The 13,787-nt window shown below is 42.3% G+C and overlaps 1 protein-coding gene across 2 annotated transcripts in view; it reads left to right on the top strand.

The window, feature by feature from the left end:
• Nucleotides 1–5,535: 5,535 nt before the first annotated feature.
• The window catches only part of Enpp1 (ectonucleotide pyrophosphatase/phosphodiesterase 1), a 64,467-nt gene continuing 56,215 nt past the window's right edge, over nt 5,536–13,787 (top strand). For both annotated transcript variants that reach the window (XM_059272642.1, XM_059272643.1), the window contains exon 1: nt 5,536–5,721. In XM_059272642.1, the coding sequence (XP_059128625.1) occupies nt 5,536–5,721 (186 nt within the window). The remainder of the gene's footprint in view (nt 5,722–13,787) is intronic.

The raw sequence follows: 13,787 nt of genomic DNA on the forward strand, positions 1-13,787 counted from the left end.
AACAACTATTTTTCCTTCTTGTTTGTATTATGTATATTGCATATATATAATATACTCATGACATATGTAATGTAATATAATGTATATGAGTAAAGTGTAAAGTCTATGTTAGAGGTACAGTTACAAATATTCATATTTAGGAAATTCTAAGACATCTATTAGACCAAATCAAATAAAACAATTAGAACCAGTAAGCCACAGGTTACAAAGTAAATACACAAAACTCCCCTGTACATTGCAGCAAACACTTAGGCCCTCCTATCTCACTAAATGTACAACTGAAAAATAATTCCATCTATAATATACGAATATAAAATACTCAGGAAAAATAGTTAGACAAAAGGAATCGAGACCTGAATGTAGACAGGCAAACAATAACACAACTGCTGAGAAAACCTGAAGATCACCTAAGTAAGCAGGGGACAGGCACACTCACAGATTAGCTGGCACAGCAGTAAGGGGACATGACTTATAGGTTAAGTACAATCCCATCAAAATGTGTAGACTTCTTGAAAACAGAAGTTGACAATATGTCCTCGCACTTCATTTGTGGGATCATGCATCATGCATAAAGCTACTTTGGTAAACGTTTCCCAGTGTGCTGGGTAATCCTGACTGTCAGCTTGATGGGGTGTAGAGTCATCTAGACACATCACTGGCATGTGTATTAGGATTTTGTCAGGGAGTTTTACCTAAGGGTGGAAGTCGCATCCTGAATGTAGGAAGTGCCATCTCATTGGTTGAGGTCCTGGACTGGATAAACAAGAAAGCAAGTATCACCATCCATCCCCTTGCTTCCTGATTAAGGACACAATGTGACAAGTAACCTCCTCCAAGCCATCCGGACTCAGAGTCAAAACAAACTTATCCTTACGTTGCATTTGTCAGATATTTTGTCCCAGCCAAAAAAAAAAAAAAAAAAAAAAAAAAAAAGTCGCGGATCCACCGAGGCTTTCAAAAAGTTAAAAACACATTTGACACCTGGCTCAACAATCCCATTTCTGCTCCCAGTTGTTTACTCGGCAGAAACGAAAACACAGATTCCAAAGGACATACTGTGAGTGTTCATAGCAGGGCTGTTCATAATAACTCAAACGGGGAATGATACAAATATTCAGTGGCTGGCAAAAAGATAAATGATATCCTTCCCAGTAAAGAACTATTGATATACCTGCAAGCACCGATGGACTACTCAACATTCTGCCAAGTGAATGAAGCCAGACACAAACGATCTTCCTGTGTGGTGTAGATGGATTTTTCTTTTGTCTGCCAGAGAAACTCAACACAGAGACTTATTATTAGTTATGAAAGCTGGGCCTTAGCTTAGACTTGCTCCTAACTAGTTCTTATCACTTAAATTAACCCATATCCTTTTATCTACGTTCTTTTACATGGCTTGGTTACTTTTACTCTGTACTGCCCAACCTGCTTTCTCTGCAGCTGGCTGGCGACTCCGCCTTTTTTCTTCCCAGAATCCTCTTTGTTTTCAGAAGCCCCGCCTAACCTCTTCCTGCCTAGCTATTGGTAGTTTAGCTCTTTATTAAACCAATCAGAAGGCATCTTGGCAATGACACATCTTCACAATGTAAACAAATATTCTGCAACAGTATGGTACTACTTATATGAATTTCTTAGAAAAGACAAATCCATAGATGGAAAATGGAGCCTTTTTTTTTTTAAATTGGGGCTAAAGTGGAAGCATATCTTTAGATTTAATTTTATTATTTTTAAGTAAGTGTGTGTGTGTGTGTGTGTGTGTGTGTGTGTGTGTGTGTGTGTGCATATAAGTGTCAATATCCTTGGAGGCCAGAAACATTTCATCTCCCTGGAGCAGGAGTTATAGGCAGACATAATTTGGAAACCAAACTCCAGTTCTCCGCAAAATTAGTATGTGCTCTTAAATACTGAGCCATCTCACTAGCTCAGAAGTAGGTTTTGGACTACAAGTTCATAGGAAGAAACTTTCTCTGATGATGAACAGATTTCTAAAGTGGATTGTGTTAATGGTAGGTACTCAACTGTATGGGTAAATGTTATGATATGCACATTAGTTAAACCTGTTACTAATAAGTTACTTGTTTATAATCTTATGAATAAATCATTTTACAAAGTCAATAAATTTCAATTATCTAGCAACGTCAGGTTCATTTGAAATAGAGGTGTTGTTGGTGGCACAGATTATGTACAGCCCTAATGTGAAGAATTGCCTTTCTTGCCCCCTTGTTGAACACATGCCCCAAAGCAGCTCTCTTCCTCAAGACTATGTATAAAATACACACAATTCATTAAATTGTGCTGTACTCTCTTAGGCACGGTGATTGGGTGCTTTGACTATGGAAAGAATAGATTGGAATTTTCAGATAAATGCAAAACAATTCTTTAGCACTTGGAGAAAATAGTGTGGTTTCATATCAGACTGTAAGTGAGGAAAGGGTTGGAGACTGGGAACATGTTCAAAGTTAACCAGCCTTTGCTGCAGAGGGTGGTGTTTAAAAATAAAAGAGCCGGGCGGTGGTGGCGCACGCCTTTAATCCCAGCACTCGGGAGGCAGAGCCAGGCGGATCTCTGTGAGTTCGAGGCCAGCCTGGGCTACCAAGTGAGTTCCAGGAAAGGCGCAAAGCTACACAGAGAAACCCTGTCTCGAAAAACCCAAAAATAAATAAATAAATAAATAAATAAATAAATAAATAAATAAAAATAAAAGAAAGAGAGAAGGAAAGGAAGGGGGAAAGAAGGAAGGAAGAAAGAAAGAAAGAAATAAAGAAAGAAAGAAAGGAAGTAAGGAAGAAGATGAAGCAGAGTGCCATTCAAAATCTTAAAAATAAACAAAAGCCGTGATATTATTTGTTCTGGGCTTCATACAGATGAAAGTCCTCTGTGGCTTTCTCCTTTTAGACCTGCCTTGATGTTTTCAGTGTTATACTGGCCAAGTGGAGAGAGCTGGAGAGAGCAGCAGCTGCTGCTAAACTCATCAGCGCGTTTCAAAATTGAAAAGCTAGGGGATGTTTCTCAGCCTTGAGATGACATAGTTCCATTGCAGATGGATTGGTTTTGTTTGGTATTTTGACCTTAGCAACATCTACCGTTTTAGGGACCAAGATGGACCAATATGAATACTCATATGTTATAATAAAATACAATTCTTTTCAGTTCTTAATGATCGTCTTTGCTATTGTGCTAAGTGAGTCCTTAGTCCTGGAAGCAGATGATTTACGACTACAGACCAGACACTGATTTTTCACTGTTAGTGTACCCAGAGAAGTGGTGCTGCTGTTTTATGGCCCTCAATCTTATTGTACTTTGGAAAGAAATGCTGTGGAGAATATTTTGCATTCTAGAGAATTCACAAAAGCATTTAAGTTTCCTGTTTATTAAAATATTTGAGTCTCTACCTTACGCATATAATTCTTGAGTAACTGGTGCAACAGTTACCAACACAATTTGTTCGATTTATCTCATGTCTACAGGGGGCTGCCTAATTCATTTACTGTTCCTAGTGGTCTCCAGATCCTCAAGACAACGTGACCTTGCAAATTGCATTGACTTTTCCAGTGAGGACAGCATAAAAGTCAGTGGTTGCTTTGGGTTGCAGACAATACTCATATTCCATTCATTTTTCAGACTCAAGCCCACTTTGGAAAGTCTCCGTTGAATGCTTTTAGAAATTCCGACATGTATTTGGCCACATTCAGTCGAGTAAAACTTTGCCCTTCAATCTGGTTTCTGGAAACAGTTAAAGAAAAAAGTTGGAACCAAGTTTTGGGTAAAAAAAGAAAAAGAAAAGCATGATTGACTATGAAACAGGGAAAAACCTGTTTCTCGTGGGTGGTTTGTAAGCTGACTCAGTGGTGACAATAATAAAATAAATTAAAAATTGCTTCCAGGGGTGGCTGTTTCTTTTACTGTCAATCATCTGTTCGACTGTCTCTCAATATATTCTATGTGTGGCTCTATTATTATATATGGTGACTTGAGTACCTAGATGTTGATCCTTCTCTCTAAGTGTTGATCCTACTCTATTCCCTTGCTTGACTGACCTCCATTGAGACAGATACATATTTTACTAATTTTTAATATATGGCATTCAAAATATTGAAAAATTCGTTATTGAATGCCTGAATGAAGTCAGTATAAATGGAAAGTCTCCACACTGTTTTATTTTTATTTATCTTGTGTGTGTATGTGTGTCTGTGAGTGTGTGTCTGTGAGTGTGTGTGTGTGAGTGTGTGTGTTCACATTTGCACCCACATCCATATGTGAAAGCGGAGGTAAAAACTACAGTGGCTGTCATTCTTCCGGGGGGCGGCTCACCTCTTTTGAGACAGTTACTCACTAGCCTGGAACTTAGGGAGTAGAACAGGCCGGCTGGCCACCCATATCCCAGGATCCATCTGTCTTTGCCCCCGAGCTTTGGGATTACAAACTCAGGCTACAGGGTTTTTATTTGGAGTCTGGCATTTGTACTCAGATCCCCACGCTTGCCTAGCGAGCACTTTACCTACTGATTCATCCCCACAGTCCAGTGTTGACAATTTTAAAGGGGACAAACCCAATTTACACCCATTAAACATCTATTTTCACATGTAAGTGTATGTACGTATGTGAACAAAGCAAATGAAAGATTTATGAAGGTATGATTTTCCTTAGTCACTGTGATTGGTCACATTGCTTCTGCCTTAGGGTACTGCGAGGTGTGTTTTTTGCTGATGGGAGGGGACTTGTAAAAGTTGAAGAATCCACAGAGAAACAAAACCCATCAAGAATTATAGTCTACTGCTCATGTTCTGCTTCAAAAATAAAGCTTATCAGATGGAGTTAGATATTGATAATTCTTTATATTGCTCACCAACTAAAGTGCTGACCTCGAGGGGGCATGACGCTGGTACCTGGAAACCTCTGGAAGTCTACAACAACTAATAAGTAAGTATATTAAGACAGAAACCCTAGAAGCCACATGTCCCATATATGTGTTTGTGCAAACCCATCAGTGGTGTGTAAACCCTCTGTCCCACGATTAGTAGTTCCAGACAGGGAATTCTTGTTTGCGCTCGTGGGAGAAAAAGAAAGTCGCCTCTCCACGCGCTCATTTGCATTTCCCCGGAGAAACGCGCAGGTCTGGTCAAAGCCTCCCGTCTCCCGCCTTTGAGACCTGGGGGCCGCCTCATCCTTTTAGGGCTCTATTTTGGGGCTCCATGATCTCATGCCCTCAACAGACCACACAGCAATTCCAGTCCAGCCTTCTCGGCGAGGCCACGCGGGGCGATTTCTGCAAGGGTTCGTAGGGTGCCACGATCGCCGGGCGGGGAGAGAGAGGGTTTGGGGTGGAAGTTAAAGACACGCCCACGTCAGGGACCCAAAATAGCCCACGCGCCCAGGGCCCGAAATCAGACAGGAAGCCAAATAATCCGGGGCGTTGAGTGGCTCGGGACGGAGCGCTGACCGAGGGCCGGGAGCCAAGGGTCCGGCGGGGGCGGCGCGGGGCGGGGCGGGCCGGCGAGCCTATTAAAGCTCGGCCCGAGGGGGCAGAGCGGAGCGATGGAGCGCGACGGCGACCAGACAGGGCACCGGCCTCGGCATGGCCCGGCAGGGAACGGCCGCGAGCCGGAATCGCCAGCCGCAGCTTCGCTGCTGGCACCCATGGACCTAGGGGAGGAGCCGCTGGAGAAGGCGGAGCGCGGCCGCACAGCCAAGGACCCCAACACCTACAAAGTGCTGTCGCTGGTAGGTGGGCGCTCCCCGCCGCGACCCGGCACCCCGGGGAGGGCGCGAGGGAGAGCAGAGAGCACGGTCAGCACCCGGGCGCCTCCTGCGCCTGCACGCGGTGACCAGCAGGGTCTCTGCCCCTTGCCCCCGAGGGAGCAGGCTGCTAAAATAGTCACCTTGAAATATCCTCCCCTTCCTGCAGAGAGTACAAGGATATCTAAAAGCAAAAAAATGACCAACTAGTCTTAGGAAAGCGCAGCGATGTTTGTAACCCGTTGGGTGGCCTGGTTCGGGGTGCAGGTGTTCATGGCTTTAGACGAATTCATTCCAGTTGAAAAGATTCATCACGGCTTTTTAAAAAGTATCAGGAACTTTAGAAAACACCTTGGTTTGGCTTTGTCGTGGTATTTTCCTGCAGCTGCTTAGAAGCCCGTTCAATATTCACGTTATGTGACTGGGAAGCGGCCTGGAATTCATTGCCCGCTCTTTTAACCACAGGCTGCACTGTTTGTGTTGCTGGCACAGTGGCCTGCTATATTTCCCTGCTATTTTGTTAGGACAGTTGCAGGCTCGACAGCCAACTTTTGGAAACAGGTTTTCACTTTGAATCTTCCTTGCATCAGACAGGCTAAGTCTCATAGTCGGTCTAAGTTCCTGGCGCGGGGGCGGGGAGTGGGGTGGAGGGGGGGCTTGCCTTATCCCCCCTAGATCAGGTTTATTGTGTTAAAATGGGAACACCGACTCCCTTGCACATGGTATAGTTTCACGGGCACTCAAATGGAGCAGTGGACATGGGCAAGTAAATTCAGAACCAAAGGAAGATGTAGTCATTTTATAGTAATGCGCAAACCACAACTTTCTGTGGATAGTGCGTCCTAAGACTTTGCCCACACATTATGACCTGAGCGGTGTTTTGTTGAAAAATCTCCTTTCTGAAGTTTGAAGTCTCCTTTTTTGCAGTCATTTGGATTTCCACTGTATTTAAGGTTCTATGCAGACACGATAGGACTTTAAGGACCAGAATTTCTAGACTTAAGAGATGGTGTCATATCCTTAGTTCTTAAAAATAAGTCTGAGAAGACACCCAAACCACAGGCCGCTGCATCTTAGGGTATAATTTTGTATCATATGTCACTCATAGAATATTGATGGGCATTTATTTAGTTTGAGTCTAGTGAGTCCTTTTTTTTTTTTTTAAATCGGAGACCTTAGGTGTTACATGACTACTTAAATTACTGAGTATTAGTGCCCTTAGGTACTTAGCATGCTATGAAATACTCAATAAAGACACACTGAATATTTATGAAATTCTAATATAAAACATGCTTATATACTTACTATAAGTCTTTAAAGGGTTCCAATTGCTGAATTTGGTTTTTATTAGTTTGCTTATAGGCCCATGATAGATTTCAGCGAAAGTTCATCTTTGGAACACAGTTTTCAGTCTTTGACACCTGTGGTCAGGTGGTTGGGTGGCATTCTATCGTTGCAAATGGTTCCGATGATAACCTCTGAGAGACTGTCATGGATATATCCTAGAATTTCCTCAAGCAGATCAACTATGAGTATTTGAAATTAGAAAGAATTCTTGTCTCAGATCATTTTTAAAGATTTATATATTTTTTAATTCATGTGGATGGGTGTTTAGCTTATGTTTGCACACCATGTGTCTGCCTTGTGCCCACAGAGGCCGGAAGAGGGTGTTAGATCCCTTGAAACTGCAGTTTACAGATGGTTGTGAGCCACAGTGTGGCGCTGGGAACTGAACCTGGGTCCTTTGTAAGAGCAGCAAGTGTGCTTACCTGCTATACCATCCTTTTAGCCCGACGCTCAGATCTTTTGGTGGACTACTGTGAGACATAAAATATAAATATACACCAAGCTACTTGATTTATCACTGAAGCTCTTAGTTCAGGGCTGAACTGGAAGGAAAACCTGTTTTTCCTCTTTTCCTCCCTTACTTTAATAGCTGCCCATCCGAGGCCCTCAAAGGAATTTGACAACCGTCATCAAAGATCTCTGGGATGCGTTTTCCAGAGAAAACTATAATTATTGGATTTATCTTGTTTCTTTTTTCAGATTAAGCACCAGCACACTTTGTACAAAAGCTGAAGAATCAGGTTGGACTAATTGCATCCTGGGGTTAGGATCGGGAGAGGTCCTCCTGCTCCCTAGCCACAGGATTTTAATCCAATGGGATAATCATAGGGTTACCTTGTAGAGGGAGGATGAAAACAGAGGTGATGCGATTTTGCGCTTTTCTCCGATTCTCTCTGATTAATGAAAAGGGTGTAGTTGCATATGGATAAATAAAGAAAGGGAGTCTTGTCCTAGCCTTGATTGCCCTGGTGGTGCTTGATCCCAGGACTTTGGCTCTGGGCCTTTGCAATGATTCTGCCTAGGTCCTCAGCAGGACTAAGAAAAGAGCACATGAGAGAAACAAGCACTATTCTCATTGACCTTTATGACATGTGTGTTAGCTTTCCCTAACTGAGATGGACGATGTTGGCAGTTAAGTTGCAAAGAGAAAAAGTTGAGTTAGGTCATGTTACTGGAGATTCCATTGCTTTGGGCCTCTGCTGAGAACAGTGGGTGTCTGTAGTGGGGAATAGGGATGGATAAAGCAGACATGGATGGAGCCCAGGATCCCAGAGTTCTCTCTGAGTGCACAGCATCCATGACCTAAGAATCTCCCACGAGATACTTGCCCAGATCTACCACCTCCCAATAGCAATGCCCCGAGGACCAAGACTTTTAGCTCATTCAGCTTCAGGGAGATATTTACAATCCAAAGTATAGTAGTGTTAGGTGTGGAATGCCCTTCCTTGGTTCCAGATGAAGTTGGAACTGAAATATCACTTCTAAAGTTGGGCTCAGGTATTTATCTTAAACATCCTTGTTCCCTATTATAGTTTTAAAAGGACTGGTAGCTTTCAAGTATATCGCATACATGCTCCGTTTAGGCCTTCTAAAACATTGCTTTTATGAGTTTGTAACCTTCTCCTATAATTATGGAACTAGAGATGTGTGCTATATGACACATGCTTTGCTGTTGATAGTGGCACCTGAAGTCTGCGTTGACCTTTCCACAAACAAGTTCTCTTGAAGAAACTGAAGTTGACGTGGATCTCCTGAGACTTGGGTGTCAAGGTTCATTCTCTTAGTTTCCTTCTCCTTCCCATTAGACTACTGCGTGAAGAGTGTCCAGAAAAACTCCACCAGCTTTGGATTGACATTGTCCCTTGATGTTCAGATTTAATATCCACCTAGCCGTAGTAGAGAGCATTTTATTTCAAAATGACCAGGCTATCTTCAAAGCTAGAGCAGTCTAAAATTTGTCTCTTAGAGGCATTTGTTTCATATGCTCTGAAAAGCCTGAAGGATGGAGGGAGGGATCTTGGTAGGTTGTTGTGGTTTTGGTGGGTCTCCACCAGTAGCTCACATTCATCAGCATTTTGTTGGTTGAGTGAACATACAATATTTCTAGTTAAAATCATAGTTGGAGTTGAGAAAGGGTGAGACAGGAAGACAGGACACTCATTTGTAAACTCAGAATGTGAGGAATCCAAATATGCTTGGCACTTGGCTCTGACTGCAGGGGTAAGATAAAAACTGGGATCGTATTTTATTTGGATGACAGTGCTGGAGGGCGTCATGAATGAACAGGATGAATGAAAGCCTGCATGCCTAAGCAGAGCCCATGCTAAGCCAGCCTTGATTTGGGTTCAGAATCAAAGACGTAACCCTGATCTCTCTCTTTGGCACACACAACTCAGGTGTGGCCAGGCCAGTATATATAAAAAAGCCAAAAGAAACCTCCCTCATTTATGCCAAGACTTCTTTTGCTTTGGTAAATCTGCCCTCTCACCCTGAGTTCGGCCATGGGGATTCTTGCAGATGTTTTCCCCAGTCCTGTTTTCTATCACTTCTTCTCTTCTGCCTTGAGGTATATTCTGCCACTCCTGCCATGCTTTTTACAGGCCAGCTGTTTGTAGGCCATGCAGTCTCTTTCTTGAGAGCACAATCACCTTTTCAACATCACTTTTATTTCTCCTCTATTTCCACTTTTGCCGTCTCCTGTCCCCATAGCACTTTAATCATGACTCTGAACACTAACTGGAGTGGCCATGTTGGGTGTGTTAAACACCATGGATAACTGAGAGCTGGAGGCTACTAACCATTCTAGAATAAGTACAGAAATTTTGGTTTGCCAGCTCCGTATTTTCTCCAATTACTTTTTCTTTTCCAGATATCAATATTTAAAATTATAATAGTTTTATAGGCAGTATTGTTTTGAGCTTGATAAATACCAATGAAAAATATTTGTGTGTGTGTGTGTGTGTGTGTGTGTGTGTGTGTGTGTGTGTGTGTTTTAAGATTAGCAGATATATTTCATCTTCATTATAGGCTTTGAGGACAAACCAGAGAACTTAGTTATGATTCATAACTTATTATTTTTGCTAGAGAGAGTGCATTTCAAGTTCCAAATAACTTATAAATGAATAAGCTTTTGGAAGATAACTTATAACTAGAGATCTATATTTGGATAAACTAAACTTGCTTCCATCAACCATGAAATGTTTTCACCTCCCACCCCTCCCCCAAATGTAAATAAGAAATTTTGGGCTTTTGAGGTCCAGATAGAACATAGATTATTTATGTAAACATAAGTCTGCAGTGGAAGGATAGATAATCAAAATGTTGATTCAACATGAAAAGCCTTTTGGTGTCTAAATATATGTTATGCATTTGCCAAGACTAGAAAGAATCTAAGAAGGTTTTTCAAAACAGTGACAAGAATGTTGTGTTAAATATTAACTGGAGCACTTGACCTCAGTGTTTTAGTTAGCCAAGGCTTCAGTACAACAGTTGGATAACATCTGTAATGGTTATTGTTTTCTCTAGTTTTTAGAAGAATTGGTAGAAATGTGGGTGGTAAAGGCTTGATGGTTACAAATATCCATGTAGTGTACTACAGTTTTCAGAAGCATTTTCTCTTATGTGTTTTTATTGACCTTTGACATCTCAATCCTGTATTAGGAAAATATAGTAATAGCAAGTTCTATCTTGCAGTTAAGGAAATAGGCACAGAGGGATTCATTCAGGATTTTAAAATGTATGTGTGCCTAGAGACCATCTGGAAGATCTGGGAGTTGCCTTCAAGGCATAGAATGCTGAGGTGTGGTCTCAAGTTCTGGTTTGGAAAATCTGGAAGTTGTGGAATGCATCCAAGGAATCTACATTTGTGTGTGTGTGTGTGTGTGTGTGTGTGTGTGTGTGTGAGAGAGAGAGAGAGAGAGAGAGAGAGAGAGAGAGAGAGAGAGAGAGAGAGAGAGAGAGAGATCAACTTGTTCTGCTCCTCGGCACCCTTCTCTTGTGGTTTAAGACATATACCTTCACTAGCCTGGGCCTTGACAGGTAGGGTTGGCTGGCTTCCCAGCAGCCCCAGGGATCAGCCTGTCTCCACCTCCCTAGTATTGGGATTACAAGCACAGGCCACTATGCCTGGCTTTGTTTTTCTTTTCTTTTCTTTCTTTTAAATTAATTTATTTTTCATGTGGGTTCTGGGGACTGAACTGAGGCCCTGGTGCTGGCATTTCAGTGCTTTTTGACAGTGCTCCTCCTTGTCTGGAGTGTGTCATTGATAAGTGACTAAGGGTATTCAGATGCGGGTTGTTCATTTGCTCCACTTCTAAAAATGTACGTTTGTGGGCAACAGCCACAGCAGTAGTTACAGGAAGACCTCAGCCCCAATCCTATCTTATTTGCTTACCTTTTCCATGGAGACCAAATGTTACATCTAGATTCCTCACTCCTGGGCTGTTCCCTTTTCTTCTTTGTGTTCTTCATAATGGATGATAGAAAGCTAAGAGATCGATAGTGTGGTGACATAGAGATGTGAGATATGTTTCTTTTGATAATTTATCAACTGTGTTTTCCTGGTGGAACCCCAAATCAATATACTTTTAGTTACCATTTATGTCAGTAAATTGTGAGTTTCTTTTTTTTTTTAACATAATTCTTTAGTGATTCTGTGGAACTTTCATATCATGCACCCCAATCCTGCTCACCTCTCAGCCCCTCCATATCCACTCCTCACCTCAGCAGTATCCTCCTCCCCAATTAATTAAAAACAAAATAAAACAAAACAAACAAACAAAACCCCACCTTGCTCCTCCATCTTTACATCACCTCTTCACTCATCCTAGTGACATCAGAGCTGTGGTGTGCCATGCAGTAAACCCCTTTTGTCCAGTTAGCCCCATCCACAAAATGTTCGTTGCAATGAGACATTGATCTGATTGAAGGCCACTGGTTTCTGGTACACCATCATCACTGGACCCTCACCAAAACTCCTCTTGGGTATCCTGTTGATGCCCCACGTCGTGGAGATACGGCAGTAGATCCTGCGGTTATCGTTCCACAGGGCCAGTGCCTTCGAGAACTCCAGCATGTCATAGATGGAACAGCTGTTAGGGTGGGCCAATCCAAGTCCCAGAATGTGGGTCTGGGTGGTAGCTGAGTTGGTCCTCAGGACCACTGGGACTGCCCCTTCAGGTTAGAGGCGGAGCCAGCTCTCCTGGGCCTGAGTTTCTAATGCATACAACTGAGAGAGTTGGCTTTTGTAAACATTCCACTGCTTAATTTTCTCACTGTACTGTTGGATTTTGCAATAATTTAGCTGGCAAGCATCCTATCCAGATGTGTTTTGGGAACCTTAAAAAAATGTTCTAGCTTGCTCCTCAGCAAAGAATTGTTGAGAAAAGTTTGTTTCAAGATGGGTTTCTTACCATTGGAATTTGTTGGCCTTAGTGCACCCATGTAGAGTCATTAATGGGCCATCCGAGGCCTGTGATCTCTTTTGGAGAGAGCAGAAAAGAGACAATAGTTTTTATGGTGACATCATATGCATTACCAGAGTTTTCCCAAGGAGAACTTCACATTAATATAAACCATCTTTATGTGATTTTGGATAAGTATGTTTATAATTCAAAGAGAACACAGCTGGAACAATTTTTTAGCCAGAATATTTAGACAGCAGTTCTCAAAATGGGGCCAGCAGATCTTTGGGGATTCCTTAAGGACCTTGCAAGGGGAACTCCAAGTCAAAATCACCATCATCATTATCATCATCATCATCATCATCATCATCATCATCATCATCAGAGACAGGGTTTTCCTACGTTCCCCTGGATGATTTGTATTTCTGTATGTGGATCAGGCTGTCCTCAAACTCATAGACATCCCCCTGCCTCTGTCTCCTGAGTGCTGGGATTCCAGGTGCGTAGCCACACCCAGCTCAAGTCAAAATTTATCTTAGTATATCAGGAAGACACTCGTCCTTTTGTCGTGTTGGTTCTGGGCGTCTTGGTGCAATGGAGTGGATAAATCCATTGATGCCATGGTGGAAGTCAAGGCGATGGGATCACTTAGACAAGTAGTCGTGGACCCCTCATTTAAACAATGAGACCAGCCGCAGCAGCAGCAGCAACAACAAATCCCCCCAAAATAGCTCAATTTAAAAAGACTGTCCTAGATGGAGCAGTAAACATGTCTTTTATACACAGATTTCACTTTATTTATTTATTTTTACTTTTTTGTTTGTTTGTTTTTTGTTTTTTGGAGACAGGGTTTCTCTGTGAAATAGCCCTGGCTGTCCTGAAACTCTCTTTGTAGACCAGGCTGGCCTCAAACTCACAGAGCTCCTCCTGCCTCTGCCTCCGGAGTGCTGGGATTAAAGGCATGCACCACCATGTCCGGCTACACAGATTTTATTAAATCTCAGGCTTAGTCATCTTTAATTTTTCTGTATGGCGGAACAGAAAGTGTAAATATAACATAACAACCACAGAGGGAAGTACAGTAGGTTTCTGGAGGAAATGAGAGCCTGCAGTTAAATTAAAACTGAATGGGTTCCTCTTTCTTTGGAGATTCCAAGCCATGTGCCACCATACCCAGCTTTTTTATGCGAGTTTTGGACACCGAATTCAGGTCTTGTATGGCAGGCGCTTTACTCACAGAGCTTTCTCTCCAGCCTTTATAGATTTCAAAACGCATCCCCATGCACTACATCTTTTGGTCCA

The sequence above is a fragment of the Peromyscus eremicus genome, chromosome 8b, assembly GCF_949786415.1.
Source record: "Peromyscus eremicus chromosome 8b, PerEre_H2_v1, whole genome shotgun sequence".
NCBI classification, from domain to species: Eukaryota; Metazoa; Chordata; class Mammalia; order Rodentia; family Cricetidae; genus Peromyscus; species Peromyscus eremicus.